The 20,564-nt window shown below is 48.1% G+C and overlaps 2 protein-coding genes across 33 annotated transcripts in view; one reads left to right on the plus strand and one right to left on the minus strand.

Annotated features, from left to right (window-relative positions):
* ETV3 (ETS variant transcription factor 3) overlaps window positions 1-20,564 on the plus strand; it is a 71,680-nt gene that overhangs the window by 6,838 nt on the left and 44,278 nt on the right. For 3 of the 5 annotated variants that reach the window (XM_055583906.1, XM_055583905.1, XM_055583904.1), the window contains one exon: window positions 3,747-8,178. The exons of 1 other annotated variant lie outside the window; for it this stretch is intronic. In XM_055583906.1, the coding sequence (XP_055439881.1) occupies window positions 3,747-4,876 (1,130 nt within the window). In that variant the 3' untranslated portion in view covers window positions 4,877-8,178. Of the gene's footprint in view, window positions 1-3,746; window positions 8,179-20,564 lie in introns of those variants that run through there. One more of the 5 variants, XM_055583908.1, reaches the window with a different exon arrangement.
* Window positions 8,193-20,564, minus strand: part of LOC129654589 (uncharacterized) — a 32,840-nt gene continuing 20,468 nt past the window's right edge. For 3 of the 28 annotated variants that reach the window (XR_008715521.1, XR_008715522.1, XR_008715517.1), the window contains 3 exons: window positions 18,500-18,608; window positions 13,186-13,260; window positions 11,474-11,976 (listed from right to left, as the gene is read on the minus strand). Coding sequence is in view for 3 of the 28 variants with exons in the window: in XM_055583910.1 (XP_055439885.1) it covers window positions 8,535-8,745; window positions 13,186-13,263; window positions 13,884-13,971; window positions 18,500-18,608 (486 nt within the window). In the remaining 25 variants the exon portion in view is untranslated. Of the gene's footprint in view, window positions 8,746-11,472; window positions 11,977-13,185; window positions 13,264-13,883; window positions 13,972-18,499; window positions 18,609-19,668; window positions 19,747-20,564 lie in introns of those variants that run through there. The other 25 variants (XR_008715528.1, XR_008715516.1, XR_008715525.1 and 22 more) reach the window with 20 other exon arrangements.

Here is a 20,564-nt window from a genome sequence, read left to right on the forward strand (position 1 = left end):
ATAGTGATGCGTCCTAAGGCCCACTTGACTTCACATTTGCATTTTTTTCTATTGAAAACCCACAAATCCAGCCACTTGGATAACCTGAATGGGGACCAATATGCTTTTCCAGGAAAAGGAAATCTAGACCATCACTCTGTGACGACTCTGGCCTAGCAACCACACAGTAGTGGCCAAGAGCTGCCTGTTTGGCCAGAAGTCAGTTGAATCAACATTGATTCTTAACCAGGCTCAAGATCCTGATCAGAAAATCATGGGAAAAGCAAAAAGTCCATTTCTTTTAAGGATACGACTAGTTTTTTACATCCTGGATGCAGATAACCCCAAAAAACTAGAGTCGGTAGTTCATAGAGAACTTTTACCCAAATAGACCAAACATTTCAGGTTAACTTCTAATGATGACAAAGAAATGTAACATTTATTGATCATCTGCTTCAAGGAGGTACTTTTGCCCAGTGTTTTTGTGAGGTAACTCATGCCACCCTCCCCGCTTAGTGAAGTATATGCCTTAGTGTCCCCGTTTTAAAATGATAATGTTGAGGATGACAGCAGAGTCAAAGATGGATCAGGGTGGCTTGAGTACAGTTAACTGCTGGACAGTTTCTCAGGAAACAATTCTTGAGCCATTGAGCTATTGAAATCTAGCTCATATTTAATAGACCATACGTTCCTTCCCTGGATTTGGGATTCATTAATTTGTTCAACTGATAATGTGTTAAGACTTAAAAACAAAGAAAAAGATTATGGGGGAATTACTTCCCTCAAGGAACTTAAAATTTAGCAAGAGAGGTAAGCTATCAATGTGGAATGTGATAAATGCTCTGAGGAGCCGCGCTGTGTGGATGTAGATCCTGGAGGCTAGAGTGATCTTGTCTAGATGGTGGGTTGATACAGTTGGGCTATGTTGAACTGTGTGTTTTTGAACATAGAAGAAATACGTTTTTTAATGTATTCTTAAGTTTTTTAATATTTACATTAACATGTATTTTTAATGGACTTATAAGAAACATTGGAAAGATGCAGAAGATATGTAGTAAAAATGCTTACTTGTCAGGGTTTGGGGGCAGGGCAAACCAGTTCAAGGATGAACTTGAGACCTCTCTACCCCACCTCAGTTTTTTTAATAGTTATTCTTATTTTAGAAAACTTTCAAGCTACCAAAAAAATTGAGGGGGAGAAAATAAAACTGCAAACACCCATATATCCTCTACCTACAATCACTAATGGATAACATTTGCTTTATCTATATATATAACTTTTAACTCTTTGAAGATTAAGTTGCAGGTGTGACACTTTATCCCTGTGTACTTCAGTATGTATCTCCCATGCACAAGGACATTCTCCTCCTAATCACAGTAACATTACCATACTCAGGAAATTTTAACATTGCTCTAATATTGTTATCTAATATATGGTCCATATGCCTTTTAAAAGTTTTAGCTTTTTAAACCATGATTATTTTCTAATAAAAAATCATGTATTTTAACAAATACATGAAATTTGCTATATGCTGGTACTAGTTTAAGGACTTCACAAATATTAATTCTTGTAGTTTTCATAGCATGAGGATTAGTCCTGTTATTATCTGTTTTACAGGTAAGGAAACTGAGACTTGGAAAGGTAAGTAAGTTACATAGAATAACATAGCTATTAAGTGGTAGGGCCAGGGTTTGAACCTTATCAAGGGCCTTATTCCCATTTTGCCAAAGGGGTCAAAGACCCACTGGTTACTTGTACCAGGCTACAAAGTAGAAGGTGCTAGAACTAAGATTCAAACCCACATTTTCCAGCCCTGCTAAAGTAGGACTGCTGCAGCTAAAGTGAAGTCGCTCAGTCGTGTCTGACTCTTTGCGACCCTATGGACTGTAGCCCACCAGGCTCCTCCGTCCATGGGATTCTCCAGGCAAGAATACTGGAGTGGGTTGCCATTTCCTTCTCCAGCAGCTAGTTAAAGGGATCCAGAATGCTGCCTCCAGATTGCCTTCCTTCACTCCCTCTAAACCCACTTGGGAAATGCTCTGTATTCTATCTCCATTTTTGCAAATTGACAATTTATCTTTAGCCCATGTAGAGACTGAGATATCTGTCTTCCACTTGGGAAAACCAAAACAAATAACTGACTTGTTCAGGAGCCAGGACCTTCTTTATCACCTCCGTTTCTCTCCATGTTATACTTATTCAGTCCACCAGCACACAGAAAAGTGTTTTGGAGGGGGTGTGTTTTGGTTTTTTCTTTTGCTTTTAAATAGATGTGCTATTAATACAAAATCAAGATCCAAGAGAATAAAAAAAAAAAAGTAGAATCATAGCCACTATAATAGGCTGGTAGCAGAAATATTTTTGAGACCCCCCTGAGTCTGCTCAAATTATATACAGGTCCATCCATCTGTTTTTCCTGATCACACAATTAAAATCAGTGGTTTTAGGGGGAAAAAAAACCTGTGGAACAGTTCTGCAGAACGTCAGTTTGGGAGATGCTGCTCTGGCACAGTGTTCTTCAGACACGTGTGCTGAGAAAGCTACACAGTCTTGCACTTACAGCTGACCCCAGGGTCCTATCTGAAGATGACTCCGTTGTAACAAGAACAGGAGAACACAGCTGATTGCTGGCGGTTCCTCCCCACATCATATCTTGTGCACCTTTTTGTTTCTTCTCCTGTGTCACCACACTTGCACTTATTTGGGGTTTTTCTTACTTTTTCTTCTCCTTTATCCTTCCCTCAAGGTAAAAATAGCCCTCCTGACATCATCAGTGATAGAAGACACTGATACCTCCCAGGAGCCCATAGGGCCCCTGAGGCCTCAGACGTCTTATGCTCTGATTATCAGAAGGACTTCTGAGGGCACTAGAGAACTTGTGAGCCTCTGACGTTGGCTTGTGTAGCGCAGTGTTGGTTTCTGCTTAGAGCTTCAGATCTCAGTCCACAAATTTGGGAGACGGGTGGTAGGGGCTGGACTTTGTTCCAGCCTCCTCAGTGGTTGAAAGGCATGGAAAGCAGGATGAGAATGGAGATTGTTATACAGAATTTGTATAATAGAACATAGATTTGGAGAGATTGAAAAATATTAGACTCTCTATAAAGAAGTGGTTGTATGTCAGAAATGATAAAAGACACACCATGAGAACCTGCCTTAACAAACATGGCTCTTTCTTGTGTTGTGTTTTTATCTTAAAATGCGGTCTTGGTCATGTTCATGTTTGTGAGGTACAGGGTCTTCAAGCTTTTAATGCATTGTTTACATACACATCATCCCCAGTTTTGTCTGTTGGTTTTGGTTTGTTTGCTTGCTTTATAGACGTGGCCCAAATAACGAAAATAAGAAAAGACCATTTGTAAACCTGAAAATTGAAGCAGGTGTTATATACTGTATATATACTCTTACACTCATTCATTCAACTGATAGTTATTAAGAGCCTACTAATTATTCAGCCCTGAACTGCTGGAAATCTACTTGCAAATAAGAAATCCCTGCCTTCATGGGGTTTAGAAAACAGATAAACAAGTAAATGATATTTTAGATAGTAATGAGTACTAGGAAAACAAAGTGAGTAAGAGGCTAGAGAAAGGCGGCAACTAAATTGAATGGAGGAAGCTGAAGAGACAAGCAGGTGAGAGATTCAGTCCAGCTGGAATGTTTGTTTCCTGTTGCTCTTCAACATTTTGTACTTATTTAGTGTCGGTTAAATTGCCAGTCATGCATGACTAGACCTCTAAAGTGGCCTTTTGTCTTTCCCACCCTCACAGGTGTGGTTCCCCAGAGTGCACCGCCCGTGCCAACAGGCTCCTCCCGCTTCCATTTCCCACCTCTGGACACCCATTCTCCAACTAGTGATGTGCAGCCAGGGCGGTTCTCTGCTAGCTCCCTAACTGCTTCTGGCCAGGAGTCAAGCAATGGCACTGATAGAAAGGTGGAGCTTTCAGAGCTGGAGGATGGCCCAGCCGCTGACTGGCGCCGGGGCGTGGATCTCATGTCCTCCCGAAGTGCCGTGGGTGGAGGGATTGGCCACCAGAAGCGCAAGCCTGACATCATGCTTCCTTTGTTCTCCAGGCCAGGGATGTACCCTGACCCCCACAGTCCCTTCGCCGTGTCTCCGATCCCAGGCCGCGGAGGCGTCCTTCACGTCCCCGTCTCACCAGCCCTGCCCCTGACCCCCACCATCTTCTCCTACAGCCCCTCGCCAGGCCTCAGCCCCTTCACCAGCAGCAGTCGCTTCTCCTTCAGCCCTGAGGAAATGAAACACTACCTTCACTCTCAAGCCTGTTCCGTGTTCAACTACCATCTGAGTCCACGGACATTCCCTCGGTACCCAGGGCTCATGGTGCCACCACTGCAGTGCCAGGCGCACCCCGAGGAGCCATCCCAGTTTTCCATCAAGCTGCAGCCCCCACCCGTCGGGCGGAAGAACCGGGAGAGGGTGGAGAGCAGCGAGGAGGCAGCACCTGTCCCTGTTCCCACACTGACTCCTGTCCCGCCGAGGATTAAGGTGGAGCCAGCCTTGGAAAAGGCTCCTGAGAGCCTCAGGCAGTCGGCACGGGAGAAGGAGGAGCGCTCTCAAGAAGAGGGCACTGTGCCAGGCAGGACCACGGAGGAGGAAAAAAGCACCATCTTTGCCCGCCCGGCTGTACCGCCTGTGTGGCCTTCTGTACCCATTAGCACCCCAAGTGAAGAACCCCTGGAGGTGTCTGAAGACAGTGAGGACAGGCCTGGCAAAGAGCCTGGGGCACCTGAGAAGAAAGAAGATGCCCTAATGCCCCCCAAGCTTCGGTTGAAGCGGCGCTGGAATGATGACCCTGAAGCCCTGAGTAAGAATGGCAAGTTTCTCTGGAATGGGTCCGGACCCCGGGGCTTGGCAACAGCCGCTGCTGATGCTTAGAACTGGAAGAGGATTGGGAGCTGTTTATACTATAATCAAAACACATACATGTATTTATGTAGCAAGATTTCAGGGTGGGGGGTGGGGAGGGAATTAGACTGGTTTGATCATTCTAGGGGTGTAGACTTGTATTTTTGTTTTGGGGATAGGATGGGGTGTCTTCTGTTGTAAATTAGGTGGGATGTGAACACACTTTTTCCTGGTGAGTAGGACGGGATTGGTATTGAACTGAAAAGATAAAGAGCCTCTTTCCTATTGAGGCTTACACTTTGACAAACTCCCAGAGGGCCAAGAAACTGTTTGGTCCCATAATAGTTCAGGTTCCAGACTTATTTCTTTTCTATTGTATTTATATATGGAAAGCCATTAATGAATTTATTTTGCTCTGAGAGAGACACATAAAGGGAAAGGGGCATGGTTGGGAGGTTGAGCAGCGAGAGACCATTAATACTAAGTATTTTGCCTGAAATGTTTCTTTATAATTATTTCAGGGGAGGAATAAGATAATCTGTCTTACTGGGGCAGGGGGATGTTCACGTGTTGCTCTTTTTCTTTTTCCCTTTGTTGTTTGGCTTTTTTTTTTATATAGAATGTTTTCAGGAAACATGAAATGTACTGCCAGTTAGAGCGGGGCTGGGAAGGCACAGGCACCAAGCCTCAGCTACCTGGTTGAGACAGGAAGCTCTGCTGTGAATTTCTTGGACATTTCACCTACTTCCTCTATTAAGAAGCCATGAGGAGTTGTAAACTCTTGTTCAGGGAAGAAAGAAGAGGACAGAAGGAAGTAACCTGATGCCTTTAAAAACAAAAACACAAAAATTATTATTTTTTTTTTCCACCGTGCATTTAGGGAGCCAAACCAGTGTGTGACTGTGAGCGAGTTGACTGAGACACGAGTTGAAGATGTCTCTGTTGTGTCTGCTGCTCTTACCGTTTTCTTCAGTCAAAGCCTTAACAATGAACATACTTCAACATGATACGGGTCTGTCAGCGTAAACCTGTAAAAGGGCATGGACAACTTTTCAGATAATCCAGAGGTGTTGGAAATGGTTATACTTTAAGCTGGTATTTAATCATCCCCACTTGATGTTATTGGGATAGGTAGCAGAAAGGCAGGATTGTGGGCTTTAAGGGCAAATTATACTTGGAAATGCAGAAGGTGGCTGGGGGTACAAGTGGATGTGTATGAGGCTGAAGGAAGAGGTGGACAGGAAACACAGAAGGCAGACAGATGCCACAGGGCTGGCGGAAGTGAACAGTGGGGGTCTGTCCTGACATGTTGCCGTTCTTGCCATACCCATTCCCCTAGATCGTACAAATTCTTAAGATCATTTGACTGTCCATGGAACTCCAGGGATTGTTTCTTCATGGGAAGTTCTGTTCCATCAACTTCAAAGGAATGGGAAGGTATTGATCATACATGAAGCAAAAGGAACCTGGACCAAGGGCAGACAGAATCCACAGCCAGCTGTGTGTGTGTGCGCACGTGTAGTACATAGGTACAGAAATACCTAACATGGCTCAGACCCTCAAGCAGCAGAGGGGAAAATAACTGCATATCTGGTAGGGGCAGGAAGTGGGCACAGGGATGCTTTCAAGAAATTCCTGACTCCATCTTACCCTAGGTGAACTCTATGTATTAAGAAGCACTTGAGGGTTGTCTTTTTATGGTGGGGGTGGGGGGTCTTTTTTTAAACTGGAGTGCATGCTTGAGAGAGGAGCCCAGGAAAGGTTAGAGCAGGTGAGTGAGTTATTAGATGGTTTAAGATGACTTGAGTCCATCATGCCCTTTTTTTTTTTTTTGGCAGTTGTCCTCCCCTTTGTTTGAAATTCCATGAGTGATTTGTCTTTCCCTGGAAAAAGGATTAGGAGAGTGGTCCCTAACAACTCAGGCTGCCTTTGGTTGGTTGTGTTTTTGTCGGTTCCTTTCTCTGTACCTCGACTTACCTCGAATCAGAATAGCAAGCCCAGGCAGGTGGAAGAGGCATCTCTGCTTGGCATTGCCCAATCTAACCAGGGAGGCTGGCTGCCCACCACCTCTGTCCACTGGAGCGGAGGCGCCGGCAGGTGTCAGTATGAACTCAGGAATAGACATGAGGCCTTTAAAAAAAAGAGGGAGAAAAATCCATGATGCGTACCTGTAACCCCCTAGAACCCAAGTGCCAGAATTAATTCCTAGATGCTGCTTCTGTTTGAATAAAAAGTCACTGCTTTTACACTTGAAAAACACTCAAAAAATGTTCAACTCCATGAAAACTGTTTTTGGCTTTAAGAAACTGTTTGGTGTTTAACTGTTTCCTTTGATTGCCATTCCACCAGTAAATTGTTGGTTGGTTTGCACTGCACACTGGGGTTGGGGGAGGGTACTACTCAGAGCTGAACTTGGGATTGCCTGGGAAGTGGACCAGGGGATGTGGAGGTCATTGATATTTCCCAGGGCAAAGGGGTGGGAGATAGTTTTTCTCCCCTAAGTCCACTCCTGGCAACACCTGTCACAAGCCTGGCACAAAGCCAGGTCATTCTCTTCTGTGAACATCTCATCACTGACAGCATGTGGAAGGAGGGGGACAACACCAGGTCTATTTTCCCTCCCCATTTTTTCCAACTTTTGCTGTGCCAAATGTTTAAAAATTTGCAAAGACACATTCTGAACTTGTATTAATCAAGAGCATGTTGTTGCAAGCTGTTAGCTTTTCTGGCTGTAGGGAAGAACACAGTATAGAGACCTCTTCAGGGTATCCAGCCTTGCTGAGTGTTTGTTTTTTAAGAACCGCCAGGAGTGAAAAATGAACAGTAAGTCCCTCCAACCCCAGTTTTCAAGCTGCACTGCATTAAACCCAGCTCGCTAACAGGGAATCACTGCACCCTAGTCCTCAGTGGGCCAAGAAACTTTCAGAAGCATTAAAAGAAAAAAATAGTTGAAGTATATCACTTCTTACCAAGCGGGTAGAGTCAGTTAGTTGGCTGTTTGTCCCTTGTTTTTTATTTATTCCATAAATATGTTTGTGTTCTTTGTTTTATAGACAGTAATGGAATATACTTTTAAATTTGGCGGGGGGGAAACTCATCCAGTCTTTCAAGAACTGTTCGATTTTTTTGTTCTTGGCAGGGTGGGGGTGGGGCATTACCAGTTAATTTGTTTTGAAATATTTAGGCATTCTTTGAGTTATAAAATTGTGATGCAGGGATTTTTGGAAATTCACACGTGAAAGGTGACTTGACTAGTTACCCGCTGAAGCAGAATAGTGTGTATATGTACATAACGTGTAAGTAATCCTCACTCCATTGTGCGGTGCCTTTTAGATGTTCTGCTTTCTATAAAGTCTTCAAATTTTTGCATATATATATTATATATATATGATGTAATGTTATAGAAATATATGTATAATATACATATTTTTTCCAGGGGTATCTGATAGCTCTGTATTTTGTTATGGAAGTTGAAAGAAAAAAAAAAGTATTTTACCTCAGAAGTTAAAGTTAAATAAAAAAAAAAAAAAAAAAGTACTTTTAAGTAACGTTTGCAGAGTGTTGGTTTTGTTGTTGCCATGCCGAGCCGGGGTGGTTGTGCCGGAGCATTTGCTGCGTGCACACTCATTCACCCACCCCCACACTTTATTCCTGTTGTGCAGGGACCAACATAGTGAGGGCAGGTCCCTTAACAGTTTTGGAGATGGTCAGTTTCCTTGTGTTGATGGCTGCTTCTGGATAGAATACCACTGGAGTCACAGACAAGTTGGTTGGGAAATTTCACCCTCAAGATTGATTGGAGAATTCCGAGTACATGGCATTCATTCAGAGTACATAGCAAAGCCAGAAACAGTAGGCCACACTTTGTATGAAGTATGAAGTATTCAGAATAGGCAAATCTGTAGAGAAAACACAGGTTAATGGTTGCTGTGTAGAGTGGTAATGGGTCACATTTTCTTTTGGGGGGTGATAAAAATGTTCCGGAGTTAGTGATGGTAGTTGTACAATTTGAATAGAAAACACAATGAATTAGCCACTCCTGAAAGGGTGACTTTTCTGGTATATGAGTAATAATCACAATAAAGATGGTTGTGTTATTTTGTTTTTTGGCCGCAGCTTGCAGAATCTTACCCAACCAGGGATTGAACCTGTACCCCCTGCGTTGGGAGCACAGTCTCAACCACTGGACTACGAGACAGGTCCTTTGTTTTGTTTTTTAAATACATGAAAGGCCAGTGCGAGGGAAACCTAGTATTTCCCGGAAGAGGACAAGAGTCAAGAGAAGTAGGAGGAGAACTTAAGTATCACATAACACACTCAAACAAAAATGGTGCCAGGCTTTTCGTTGTTCAGTTGCCAAATTGTGTCCAACACTTTGCAACCCCATGGACTGCGGCACGCCAGGCTGCTCCTCTGTCCTTCACTGTTTTCCAGAGTTTGCTCAAATTCATGTCCATTGAGTTGCTGATGCTATCTAACCATTTCATCCTCTGACGTCCCCTTCTTTTGCCTTCAATCTTTCCCAGCATCTGTCTTTTCCAATGAGTCTTCACATCAAGTGGCAAACATATTGGAGCTTCAGCATCAGTCCTTCCAGTGAATATCCAGGGTTGATTTCCTTTAGGATCGACTGGTTTGATCTTGCTGTCCAAGGGACTCTCAAATCCAGACTAAGGAATCTCATTTTACTCTTGAGATAGGCAAAGTGAGCCCAACATTTGTAGAGTCATAGCAAGGTGTTAAATTTGACTTCTATGAAAGGATCCTGTGAGTTTGAGAAGGCTGGAATTTATGAGGGGTAAGGCCAAAGGGGCAAACTATGATGGGTTATGAAGGGTCTTAGGAGATACCTCGAGTTTACATTTTATTCTGCTAGCAGTGGTCATCCCCAGTATTACGCAGAAGAGTTTGAGCTAGGCCAAAGAGCAGGAAGGCCAGCTTGTGAAGTGAACATCTGTGCTATCATGAGACTGTTAACTCATTTTGGCAGGAAAAAGTGATGTGATAGAGGCTGACTGGTTGACTCCCTCAGTTGAGTTCAGTCACTTAGTCATGTACGACTCTCTGCGACCCCATGAACCACAGCACCCCAGGCCTCCCTGTCCATCTGGACAACCAACTCTACCCAAACTCAAGTGCATTGAGTCAGTGATGCCATCCAACCATCTCCTCTGTCGTCCCCTTCTCCTCCTGCCCTCAATCTTTGCCAGCATCAGGGTCTTTTCAAACTAGTCAGCTCTTCGCATCAGGTGGCCAAAGTATTGGAAGCAACCCAAATCAAGCTGGGAATGATTGGGCTTGGATTCAGATCCTCTAAGAGAGCCTCCTGATTCTTTCCCATCCTCAGGCTGCTGAAAGCAAAGTGAGGCTTGTTAGGAATGAAACTGGATGTCATTTTGAGATCAGGAAGGATCCCAGGCCACTGGTCCTGCCACCCCCTGTTGGCCATTCAATGCACAGAATTGTACAGCAGTTATTCAAATTCTGAGCAAAGAGAGGAGTGAGTGATGGTGAGCAAAGGGGAAGAAGTAAGGAAAGACATGGAGCTTCAGCATGTGAACACAGGCAGGGTAGGGGGTATCAGGGTTTGAGAGATGAGAAAGTGTAAATCTCAGAGCCTGTCAAGATGAGTGAGTCGGTATACCTACGGCTGATTCATGTTGATGTACGGCAGAAACCAACGTAACATTGTAAAGCAATTATTTTCCAATTTAAATAATTTTTTTAAAAGATGAATGAATAAGGAATTAACCCTTCAAAGGCTCCTCATCACCTCCCTGTTTACAGTCCTTAGTTTAGTTTAGAAGGCCCTTCATAGTCTGGCCTCCATTTACCCTCCCAGCCTTGTCCTTAACCCCACACATGCACACACACACACTCAGCTACCCCACACGAAGCCCAAGCTCCAACCAAAACAACCACTGCACCGCCAAGCCATAGAGACGTGAACTGGTGTGACCAGGGTTCAGGCCCCACTACCTGTGTTCTTAACCACTCGTGCCACAAGGCTTCTTGGCCCCGCTGAACTCACAGCCTGAAAACAGACTTCTTCCCTCCACTTCGCCTGACCAAGTACATTTTATTCAGAATTCAACTCAGACATCATTGCCTCCAGCGGCCTCTCCTGGGCTTACCTCTGTCCACCGCCCTCACATACTGTTATCAGTGTTCTGCCAGTCTGGTTTCTCATGGGATGGTCTGGAAGCCAAGGGCTGGTACAGGGTCGGTTCATTTTCCCCAGTGCCTAGCACACTGCCTGGAGCCTGAGGAGGCTTGATGCATGTTTACTGGATAAACGAATGACAAAAAATATTTGAAGGAGGCTCGATTGTCTGGATGGAGAATGCTGGTTTGGAATATTGAGAATGGGGAGGACTGCTGTCTCGGACATCCCCCCACTCCACCACCCCTACTCCTCTTGTCACAGCTTCTGCTTCCCTCCTCTCTCAGGAGCTGGGCGTGTTGACTCCCTGAGGAAGGGAGATAAACTGGAATTGGCTCTAATCCCATAGTCCCACCCCTGCCATTTTACTGAGTGTGAGGCCTTGGGCAGATTATGGAACCTCTCCATGCCTCTATCTATTTTATAGGATTGTTGTGAAGATGAAATGATACACCTAAAGCATTTAGTCCTTTTTTATGATATTTATGCCCGTACTCTATATGTGGAGGCTTGTGCCTTCACATCACTTCCGTTGGCCCCTCTCAGGAGAGGTAAGATACTTGGTACAGGAAGGGGGACCCTTTCAGGGCCCGAGAGTGTACTCTTGTCAACATTTGGAAATGAATTATCCAAGGAGACACATATGCTAAGAAAGCAAGAGACTTTACTGGGAAGGGGCGCCTGGGTGGAGAGCAGCAGGGTAAGGGAACCCAGGAGGACTGCTCTGCCGCGTGGCTCCCAGTCTCAGGTTTTACGGTGATGTGGTTAATTTCCAGGTTGTCTCTGGCCAATCGCTCTGACTCAGGGTCCTTCATGGTGGCCCGTGCATCATTCAGCCAAGATAGATTCAAGTCAGAAGGACTCTGGGAGGTTGGTAGGACATATGGACTGGAGTCTCCTTTTGGCTTTTCCCAAAGTCTTCGGGTTGATGGTAGCTTGTTAGTTCCACGTTCCTTACCAGGACCTCCTGTTGTAAGATAACTCATATAAGCGGTTACTATCGGGCCTGGGCAGGATGGGCAGTTTCAGTCAGTCATTCCCCTAACACAATGATCCCTGTTTTACAGATGGGAAAAATGAGGTCCACTGTTGGTGACCTTCCCACTGATTCAAACCTATCTCATGAGTCTGAATCCCATACTTTGCCCACTCATGGCCTTGGATCTCTGAGGCAGGGTAAAGACACTTTAATCAGATACACAGAATTAGGGTGGTGCAGGGGACCCCAACCTCGGCGTTTCTCCAGGCATTAGGCCTTGTATTCCAATCTGGAGGGCAGAAGGAAAGTCAGCACCTGTAGCAGGCCCAGGGGACAGGGCATTTATCTCTGGACAAACAGATTCCTGGGGCTGGGCTGTGAGGACTGACCAAAGAGGGATAAAGATCAAAGATGAAAGAAAGCCTTCCCCGAATTCAGGGGAGCCCCACCCTGACTCCCAGGGCCCAGGTTGAGGGGGAAGCCCCACATCTCCAATCCCGGGCTCCAGGATCTGGGAATCTGGTCTAGGCAGCAACGGGGAGGGTGCAGCCCAAACAGTGGGTGAAGACTGGGGAGTGACGGTCTGGGGCCAAGAGGCAGCAGGCCCTGCCCCAGCATCCCTGCCTCTTGCCTCAGTTGTCAGGTGCTGGCTTCATCCCAGCTTCAGCCCAAGGACTGGTTTAGAACAGTCAGAACCTCACAACCTTGGTCCCAGAGAGCTAAGGGCCCCTGAGGGAGGTGCCTCTGGCCTCTCACCCTGGGCCCTGCAGGGACCTGACCAGGGAGGAGAGGGAAAGAGGGAGGAGGCTGGAGGGACCACTCTCCCCAGGAGACAGGTCAGACTTGAAAACACAATTCTAGCTATAGGGGCTTTTGTTCCAGGGTGTCTTTTTTGTCCTTCTGTTCCTCACCCCACCCCCAATATTTCTCCAAGAGGAAACAGGCAGAGGGTGGGGTAGAGATGTCTTTGTATGATTTTGACCTTGCAGCAACTAACTAGAAGGAAAAGGGAGGGGAAACTGAGATTTGCATAGGTATCTTCAGAGTATCACAATGAAGGAAGTTTGCTTTGGTTCTCCCACTCCTGGCCCAAATTGGGAAAAATCTTTATCTGCACACGCTGAAATTTTGGTGACCAACTTCTCCAGCCCCCATGTTGACAATAACAAGTAACATTTGTATGCTCTTGTCACTTACCTTAACTTACTTGATCCACAGATTGATCCACAAAATTGCCCTCTATGGATTATTATTACTATTATTATCTCCATTCTGCTGATGAGGAAAACAAGGGTCAATGAAGTTAAGTGAATCACCCAAGATCAACACAGCTAGTAAGTAACCAAACCAGGACTCCCCGAGTTTGTTCTGGTGTTTGAGAAAAAGACTCCATGCTTTCTCTCAAGTACCTCCCTACCCCTCGGTGATGACACAGAGACTAGAAGGAAAGGGCAGGGGATCGAGCTGCTTTAAAGAGGCCCCTAGACTTCTCTAAGGGAAACATGGAATCATCGCCAGTGTGAGCTGCCCTGAGATGACCTCCAGACCAAAGAGGGAGAGACCAAACATGTATCTAGTCATTCATTCATTCCTGAAACTGATATGATGGGCCACGTCCTGGGGAAAACGAGTCAACATAATGAACTGAAATACAAGGCAGATTGTGCCTAGATGACAATAGTCATTCATTTATTCAGCTAACATTTCCTGAGTGCCTGCTGGAGGCCAGACTCTCTCTTGGAATTTCACAGTCAAATAAAGACACTCTGAGTCCAGCAGGAGCCTCCAGTCAGAAGACGGGTAATTAGGAGGCTCCGGCTCCTCCTCTACTGCTCTCCCCACAATGCCACAGCCTTTCCCTGCATCCCCCAGTGAGCTGTAACTTCCCCAGTTACCAGAGAATTTTCAGTACTGACTTGGGCAGGCAAGAACTCAGATGTCCCCACAATACTGGGGGAGTTCTCACTCTCCTCCATGCCCCTTCTGAAAAAGAAAAAAAACCAAGACCCCTTCTAAACACAGGCACCAGTCCCCACGTTGACTGGTGCCATTCACCAGCAGCATCCACACCACCACCCTTGGATCAGCAAGAACCAGGGACCTCCTCGTAGCCTCCTGCCCCAGAGTCTAGCTTGGCCAGCACCTGACATGTAAGGCATGCTCTATAGATAGAGTAGGTAGGTTATATTGCCAATAACTGAAGCAGGAGGCACAGCTCCCTCCGCAGTTAGGTTAGGCTGATGGGGACTGCTTGGTCCTTGCAAACCTAGTTCTCAGCCTGAAAGACCTCCTACCTGATGGAGGAGAGGGGTGCGGGGATCCCCTTATCTGCACTCGCCCTCAGGACACAGATGTGGGCAGCTGACTATCCATCTGTCTAGGGCTGTGGCCCCCACCTAGGGGGTAAGGGGGAAGGAGTGGAGAAGATAGAAAATAAGTGGGACTACAGTCCATCAGTCTAGAAGGACTATTGAGAGTGGGTCAGTTTGGGAAGGGAGGACAGAGACTGGGTGAGGGCATGTGAGATGAAGAGGGGGCCCTGGGTGTTGGGGGGCGGGTGGTGGCAGCCCTAGCACAGGTTGGGAGCTGGGAGGGGCAGGGGGTGATACGCTGGAAGACAGACCACAGAGGCTGAAGTGGAAGGCAGACTTAGAGACGAATTCCCAAGGAGGTAAGGTGGGGGGAACTGAAGCAAGCAGGCAGGGGCTGTGGAAGGAGTGGGCAGGGGAGCGGGGCTGAGAGCAAGGAGCACCACCCCCCCAACCTCCTGCCCATGGTATTGATCCACTAGATTACTCAATTTCACCCGTATTGATCAGGTAATTGCTTTATCTCGGGTCTCATTTGAGCTCTGCATTCCCCTGGCTTCCCCATCTCTCTCCCTCATTTTTTTTTTCCTATCAGCCTGACACAAGGCTTCTTAACACAGAAATATATATATACATATATATATATATGTATGTGTGTGTGTGTGTGTGTGTGTATATATATATATATATATATATATATATATAAAGGTTTGGTTAACCTGCCCAGGGTTGGTGTTTGGGGTGGGGGATGGAAGTGGATAGGAGGTGAGACCAGCCTCCCCTCGGAGCCCCTGAATTCTCTTTCAAGAAATCCTTCCTGGCTCCAGATAGTGGAAATGTCTGCCCTCCCAGGGTCTCCAAGGTCCAGGTAAGAGCTGGAGGAAATAGACACCAAAGGCCCTGGGCTCAGCCTCTCTCTCCTCACCATCCCACCCACCCTGCTCCCCTAACTACAAGACCTGGAATCCCCCAGCACCCCAGCCAGGCTCTCGGATATCCCTTCAGTAAGTCTGCAGAGTCTTGCCTCCGTCTGTCCTTCTGGCTGTGTTCACTGTGTGTCCTGCCACTACCCCTGCCCTCTCTGGAGCCCAGTATATGGGTCCTTCCTGCCCACCTTCCTCACCCCCTCCGACTCTCCTTGGCCCTGGCCCAATTCCCCACCCATGGGGAACCAAGCATCCTGACTTCAGCTGGAGGAAGGAAAACTAGGGAAGAAGCCTCAGCCACTCGCCAGGGAATCCACAGACAGTTCCCCCAGGGAGTCCCTAATCTGAGAGGCAACACCTCATGGCTTCCTGAAGCCTCCAGTCTAAGAGAAGGGACCAGACCCATCTGAGGACAGGACTAGGGGAACCACACAAAAGATAAAAGAACAAGGTCCAGGGAGTGGAGGGAGTGCTGGGAGATCCCAGACGAGATCCAGCTCTCTCCCCAGTCTCCCAGAGCTCAGCCCTGCTCAGCTCACAGACTAGCTGGGCAGAAAGGCAGTAGACACTGAAACAGTAATTTGCCAACAGCAGCATCCTGAGTGTGGGTGTGGAGTCGGTGGGGCCAAGGGGACCCGTCCACTGCAGTGCACACTCCGGGCTCCCAGCACCCTGGAATTCTCTGCGTAGTGACCAGGGAGGTGTCCAGGCACACATGGGCCTCCACCCTAGGCGCACCCTCCTGAGTACAGGCCTGGGGGCAGCTGTCCATCTGTGCTCTTGCACATGCGTGCTATGTCACTTCAGTCATGTCTGACTCTGTGCAACCCCATGGACTATAGCCTGCCAATCTCCCCTGTCTGTGGGATTCTCCAGGCAAGAATACTGGAGTGGGTTGCCATGCCCTCCTCCAGGGGAATCTTCCTGACCCAGAGATCAAACCCACGTCTCCTGCATTGGCATGCGGGTTCTTTACCACTAGCGCCTGGCACCTGCAAATGTCAAGAGCAGGCCCGGATGCAAAGATTCTTAGCCACGGAGATCAATTTCCAAGACTTCCACCGAGACCTCGAGCCAGGCACTGAGGTAGGAACTGGGAATTCCATGGTGAACACAATGGATAAGACTCAGACACTCCCCATGGAGCTTAGAGACTCTAGGACATTATAAACCATCTCTCCATCTGTAACCTCTGGACCCCTCACCCAACGCCATGCACACCAGCCAGGGCCTTGCAGGCTCACTCTGTCCCCTTTGAGGAAGGGAGCCCCCAGACAGAGAAAGAGGGAAGGACTCAAAGCCGTGTGTCCAGACATGATCTGCACTGGGGAGGGGGGTAATCCCAACTCTGAGCCCCACAAACTCATCCCCACCCAGTGAGGAGCCAGAGGAAGAAGCAGCAGGTGTGCGGGAGGGCATGAGCCCCCCAGAGTCCATCCGGCTACATCTTACCTGCCACGAGGTGGCGGGTACCCAGTGTCCCCCACAGAGATTTTCCTAAGCAGAGGACAACTGATCTCTTTCCTTCCTGTCTCAGTTTACAGAGTCCCAGCTCCGCTCTGGGGAAGCTCCTCCCTGAGTCTAAGCAGCATTCCCCTACTGCTCCCACAGTCTTTTCTTTTTTTCTTCCTAGTTTCTCTTCCATTCAAATGCCTCAACTTTTCCAGCTTCTCCTTCAACTCTCCTCACCCCATCTCTCTCTCATCCTTCTTTCCCTGACACCTGTACCCATTCACTTTGGCCTCCTGGTATCCAGGCTTGGAAGGAGCATGACCCACTGTCCCAGTTCTAATACTGAAAGTCCTGAGTTTGAGAGAACCTCTGTGTCCCAGGGACAGGAATGCACCCTACCTGGAAGGTAAGATACTGCACGAGGCCCAGATGGGAGCAGGGTTTGGGTGCAAATACGAAGAGGCCAGCAGCATTTTCCCACGTGTCCGCAGAGACAGAGACAGACACACATACACACTACATACAGAGATACCCATAAACAGTCTCCAAAACAAAAGCACAGCCCACACACCCAGGAGCAGACATTCACAGACACACACACTCAGGCTCACACACAGACACGCCCAGACTCACACACCCACACTCCTAGAGACAGGTGTGTGTGGTCACAGACAGGCACATACAGTATACCAACAACATACAGTGGAAACACCAGAACTGACACAAACACCCACGCACAAAAACACACGGCCATGGAGACAGACATCCGCGGGAGACGTGCACTCATTTTACGACTCCTCGGAGACACACAGACGCACATTCAGACACCCACAGAGAGGCAGGAAGGAGACCCAGGAGCACAAAGACGCCTTCACCTGCGCCCACGGGCTGAGTCGAGCAACAGATTCTAGACCTTTTCCCTGTTCTGCTCTGGAAATACTCACAGGGCTGGGGGGGCAGGGGGGGAGGTGGGCAGCTCCTCCTCACCCCCCAGAGGAGAAGGTGGACCCAGCCCCAAGGTCTCCATGGACCCCAGCTCGAGACTCACAGAACCAGAGAGCACGCACCCCCCACCCTACCGAAGATCTTTCTCCCTGGAGGGTGGGGGGTCCTGCCCCCCCTGACCAGGAGCCAGGGCTGGGGACAGCTCTGAGACCAGCCTCTCTGGAGACGGGTTGGGGGGGTGGGGTAGGGGGGGTGGTGGGCATGGGAAGCCCTGGCTCCCTCTCTGGGGGTCGGGTGGCGGGGGTGGAGAAGTGTGAGTGAAATGGGTTTATTACTGGGAGTCTGTTGCCTCGATTGGTATCGATCCCCGCATGTCACCTTCCATTGCCACTAATGGGACATGAAGAGTCGCCACCGACACCAGCCCCGGCGGCACGCACAAACCCACGGCTCCCTCCCCCGTCCCCACGTCCCAAGCTGCAGCCCAGGCGGCCTCGGCCCTGCTACCAGCTGACCCCCTCCTCCCTCCACCTCATCAACTCCTTCTCCTTCGCTTCCTCTCCTTCTGCCTCTTCTTTGTCTCCTTGAGTCTGACTCCAAAAGCTTCCCCTACCTGCTTTCCTTTCCCCCTTTACGGCCACCTGAGGACCCTATCCCCCCCACTCAGGGGTGTCCCTTTTCCCTCCCTTCACTTCTCTCCTTCCTCCTCTGGGTCCAGAATTGGCCACCATCACTCCCCAAATAAGGGTGCATTGGGTCCTAGCCAATCTTAGGGAACAATGGGGAGTCAAGGGAATGAGCCAGTGGGAATGACCCCTCTTTCACCAACATCTGGCAAGGAGTGCTTCTCAAAGGATAATTTCCTTCTATCACACCAACCTGGCCAGACAGAACATCCTGGAACAGCCGAGTCCCCCAAACAGACCCTCCTGGAACAGCGGGGCCCCCCACCTTCAGTCCACTGGCTGCCACGACCCCAGGCTGGATCCTGGTAGAACAACAAAGAGAGAGTGAAGATGAGGAGTCTGTTTTCTTTTCTCTTATCCTGCTCCTCAGGGAGGAGATGGCACCACCTCCCTGTCCACCCCACCTGGCAAGCCCCACATCCCCTGCAGTGCCTGGTGAAGCCCTCCCCAGGGCCTGATCCCATCCATGGGTCTGCAGTCCTGCCCACGGTAATGTCAGATAGTCACAAAGGCACAAGTGAGACCCAAAAAGACCCATCCAGGGTGATGAGGTCTTGATACAAAGTATGTCAGACAGTGTCGATAGACTGGGAATTTAGCCTATCGTGCTGGTTACTCAAGTATGAAAAAAAGTCACTAACTAGAGCAGGAAAAGTCCACTCGAGGCGCAAACAGAGCATCCTTGGCTTTGCTGCTGGGAAAGCAGTCTGCATGCCCGAGTCTATGCCATTAAGCCCTGGGGACTGGTGGGGCAGCTGAGGAGAGGGACTCCTCCCAGTCCCACCCTGCACCACACTCAGCCCTGAGAGACTCCTCCCCAAGTGGACCCTGGGAGACGCCCAGAGCCATCTCTAGGCCCCCAGGTAAAAAGGGCGGCCTCTTGTCGATCCCTGTCACCAGCCAGGGATGGGGTTTCCACCCCCCATCACTTAGCCCCATTACTGTGTCCTGTCCGGGTTGTTTAGGAGGCTGGACCAGGCCAAGTAGAGGTACTAGATACAAAGCTAGGGGTTGGAAGGTAGCTTCAAAAGTTGAGGCTGCTTGAACCTAGATGTCCACCGACTGATGAATGGACAGCTCAACAAGGCAGCTCATAAAATTATTCAGCCATAGAAAGGAATGAATTTGAGTCAGTTCTAATGAGGTGGATGAACCTAGAGCCTATTACACAGAGTGAAGTAAGTCAGAAAGAGAAAGATAAATGTAGTATACTAACGCATATATATGGAATCTAGAAAGATGGTACCAAAGAATTTATTTGCAGGGCAGCAATGAAGAAACAGACATAGAAAACAGGCTTATGGACATGGGAAGAGGGGAGGAGAGGGTGAGATGTATGGAGAGAGTAACATGGAAACTTACATTACCATATGTAAAATAGATAGCCAATGGGAATTTGCTGTATGTCTCATGGAACTCAAACAGGAGCTCTGTATCAACCTAGAGGGGTGGGATGGGGAGGCAGATGGGAGGGAGGTTCAAGAGGGAGGGTACATATATATACCTATGACTGATTCATGTTGAGGTCTGACAGAAAACAACAAAATTCTATAAAGCAATTGTCCTTCAATTGAAAAATAAATGAATTTTTTGGAAAAGGTTGAGGCTGCTTATTGCCAAGGTAGGGTAGTTGGAGGGTCTAGAGTGTGGGGAGCCAGTGGGATGTTCCTTTCTGGTTTACTCTGCAACCCTTGGTAGGACAGCCCCATGTCCAGGCACTGTGCCAGGCACCTGATACACACAGAGATGCTCAGAAAACCAAAGGAAGCAACTTCCCTGGTGATCCAGCGATTAGGACTCCATGCTCCCACAGCAAGGGGGCATGGGTTCAATCCCTAATGGTCAATCCCACATGCCTTATTGAGCTGCCAAAAAAAAAAAAAAAAAAAAAGAGCAAAGGAAAGGGCTGGATTTGGCCAGCAGACACCCTTCCCCAAAGGGCACTAGGCCCTTTGCCTGTGTCTTGGGGAAGAAACAGAGGAGGCCCAGAGTCCCATCCTAGAAGCCAAAGTCTGTGCCGAGTGCCCGGGGTTCCTAGTCCCAAGCCAGCCTCCTCGAGGAGGCCCAGCAATCAAAATGTGAATTGACCAGAAAGGGTGGGGGTGGTGAGGGGGACGCTTTGATCAGGTTTACGGGAATACAAGAGGAAGTGGGTAGGGACAGTGTGTGGAGCAGCAGAAGAGAAAAGGTGAAACCCTAATTGTCTCAGAAGCAGCTGCTCTGGTTCTCGAAAGGACTTGAAGTTAGCAACGTGAGGG

The sequence above is a fragment of the Bubalus kerabau genome, chromosome 6 (assembly GCF_029407905.1).
Source record: "Bubalus kerabau isolate K-KA32 ecotype Philippines breed swamp buffalo chromosome 6, PCC_UOA_SB_1v2, whole genome shotgun sequence".
In the NCBI taxonomy this organism is placed as follows: domain Eukaryota; kingdom Metazoa; phylum Chordata; class Mammalia; order Artiodactyla; family Bovidae; genus Bubalus; species Bubalus kerabau.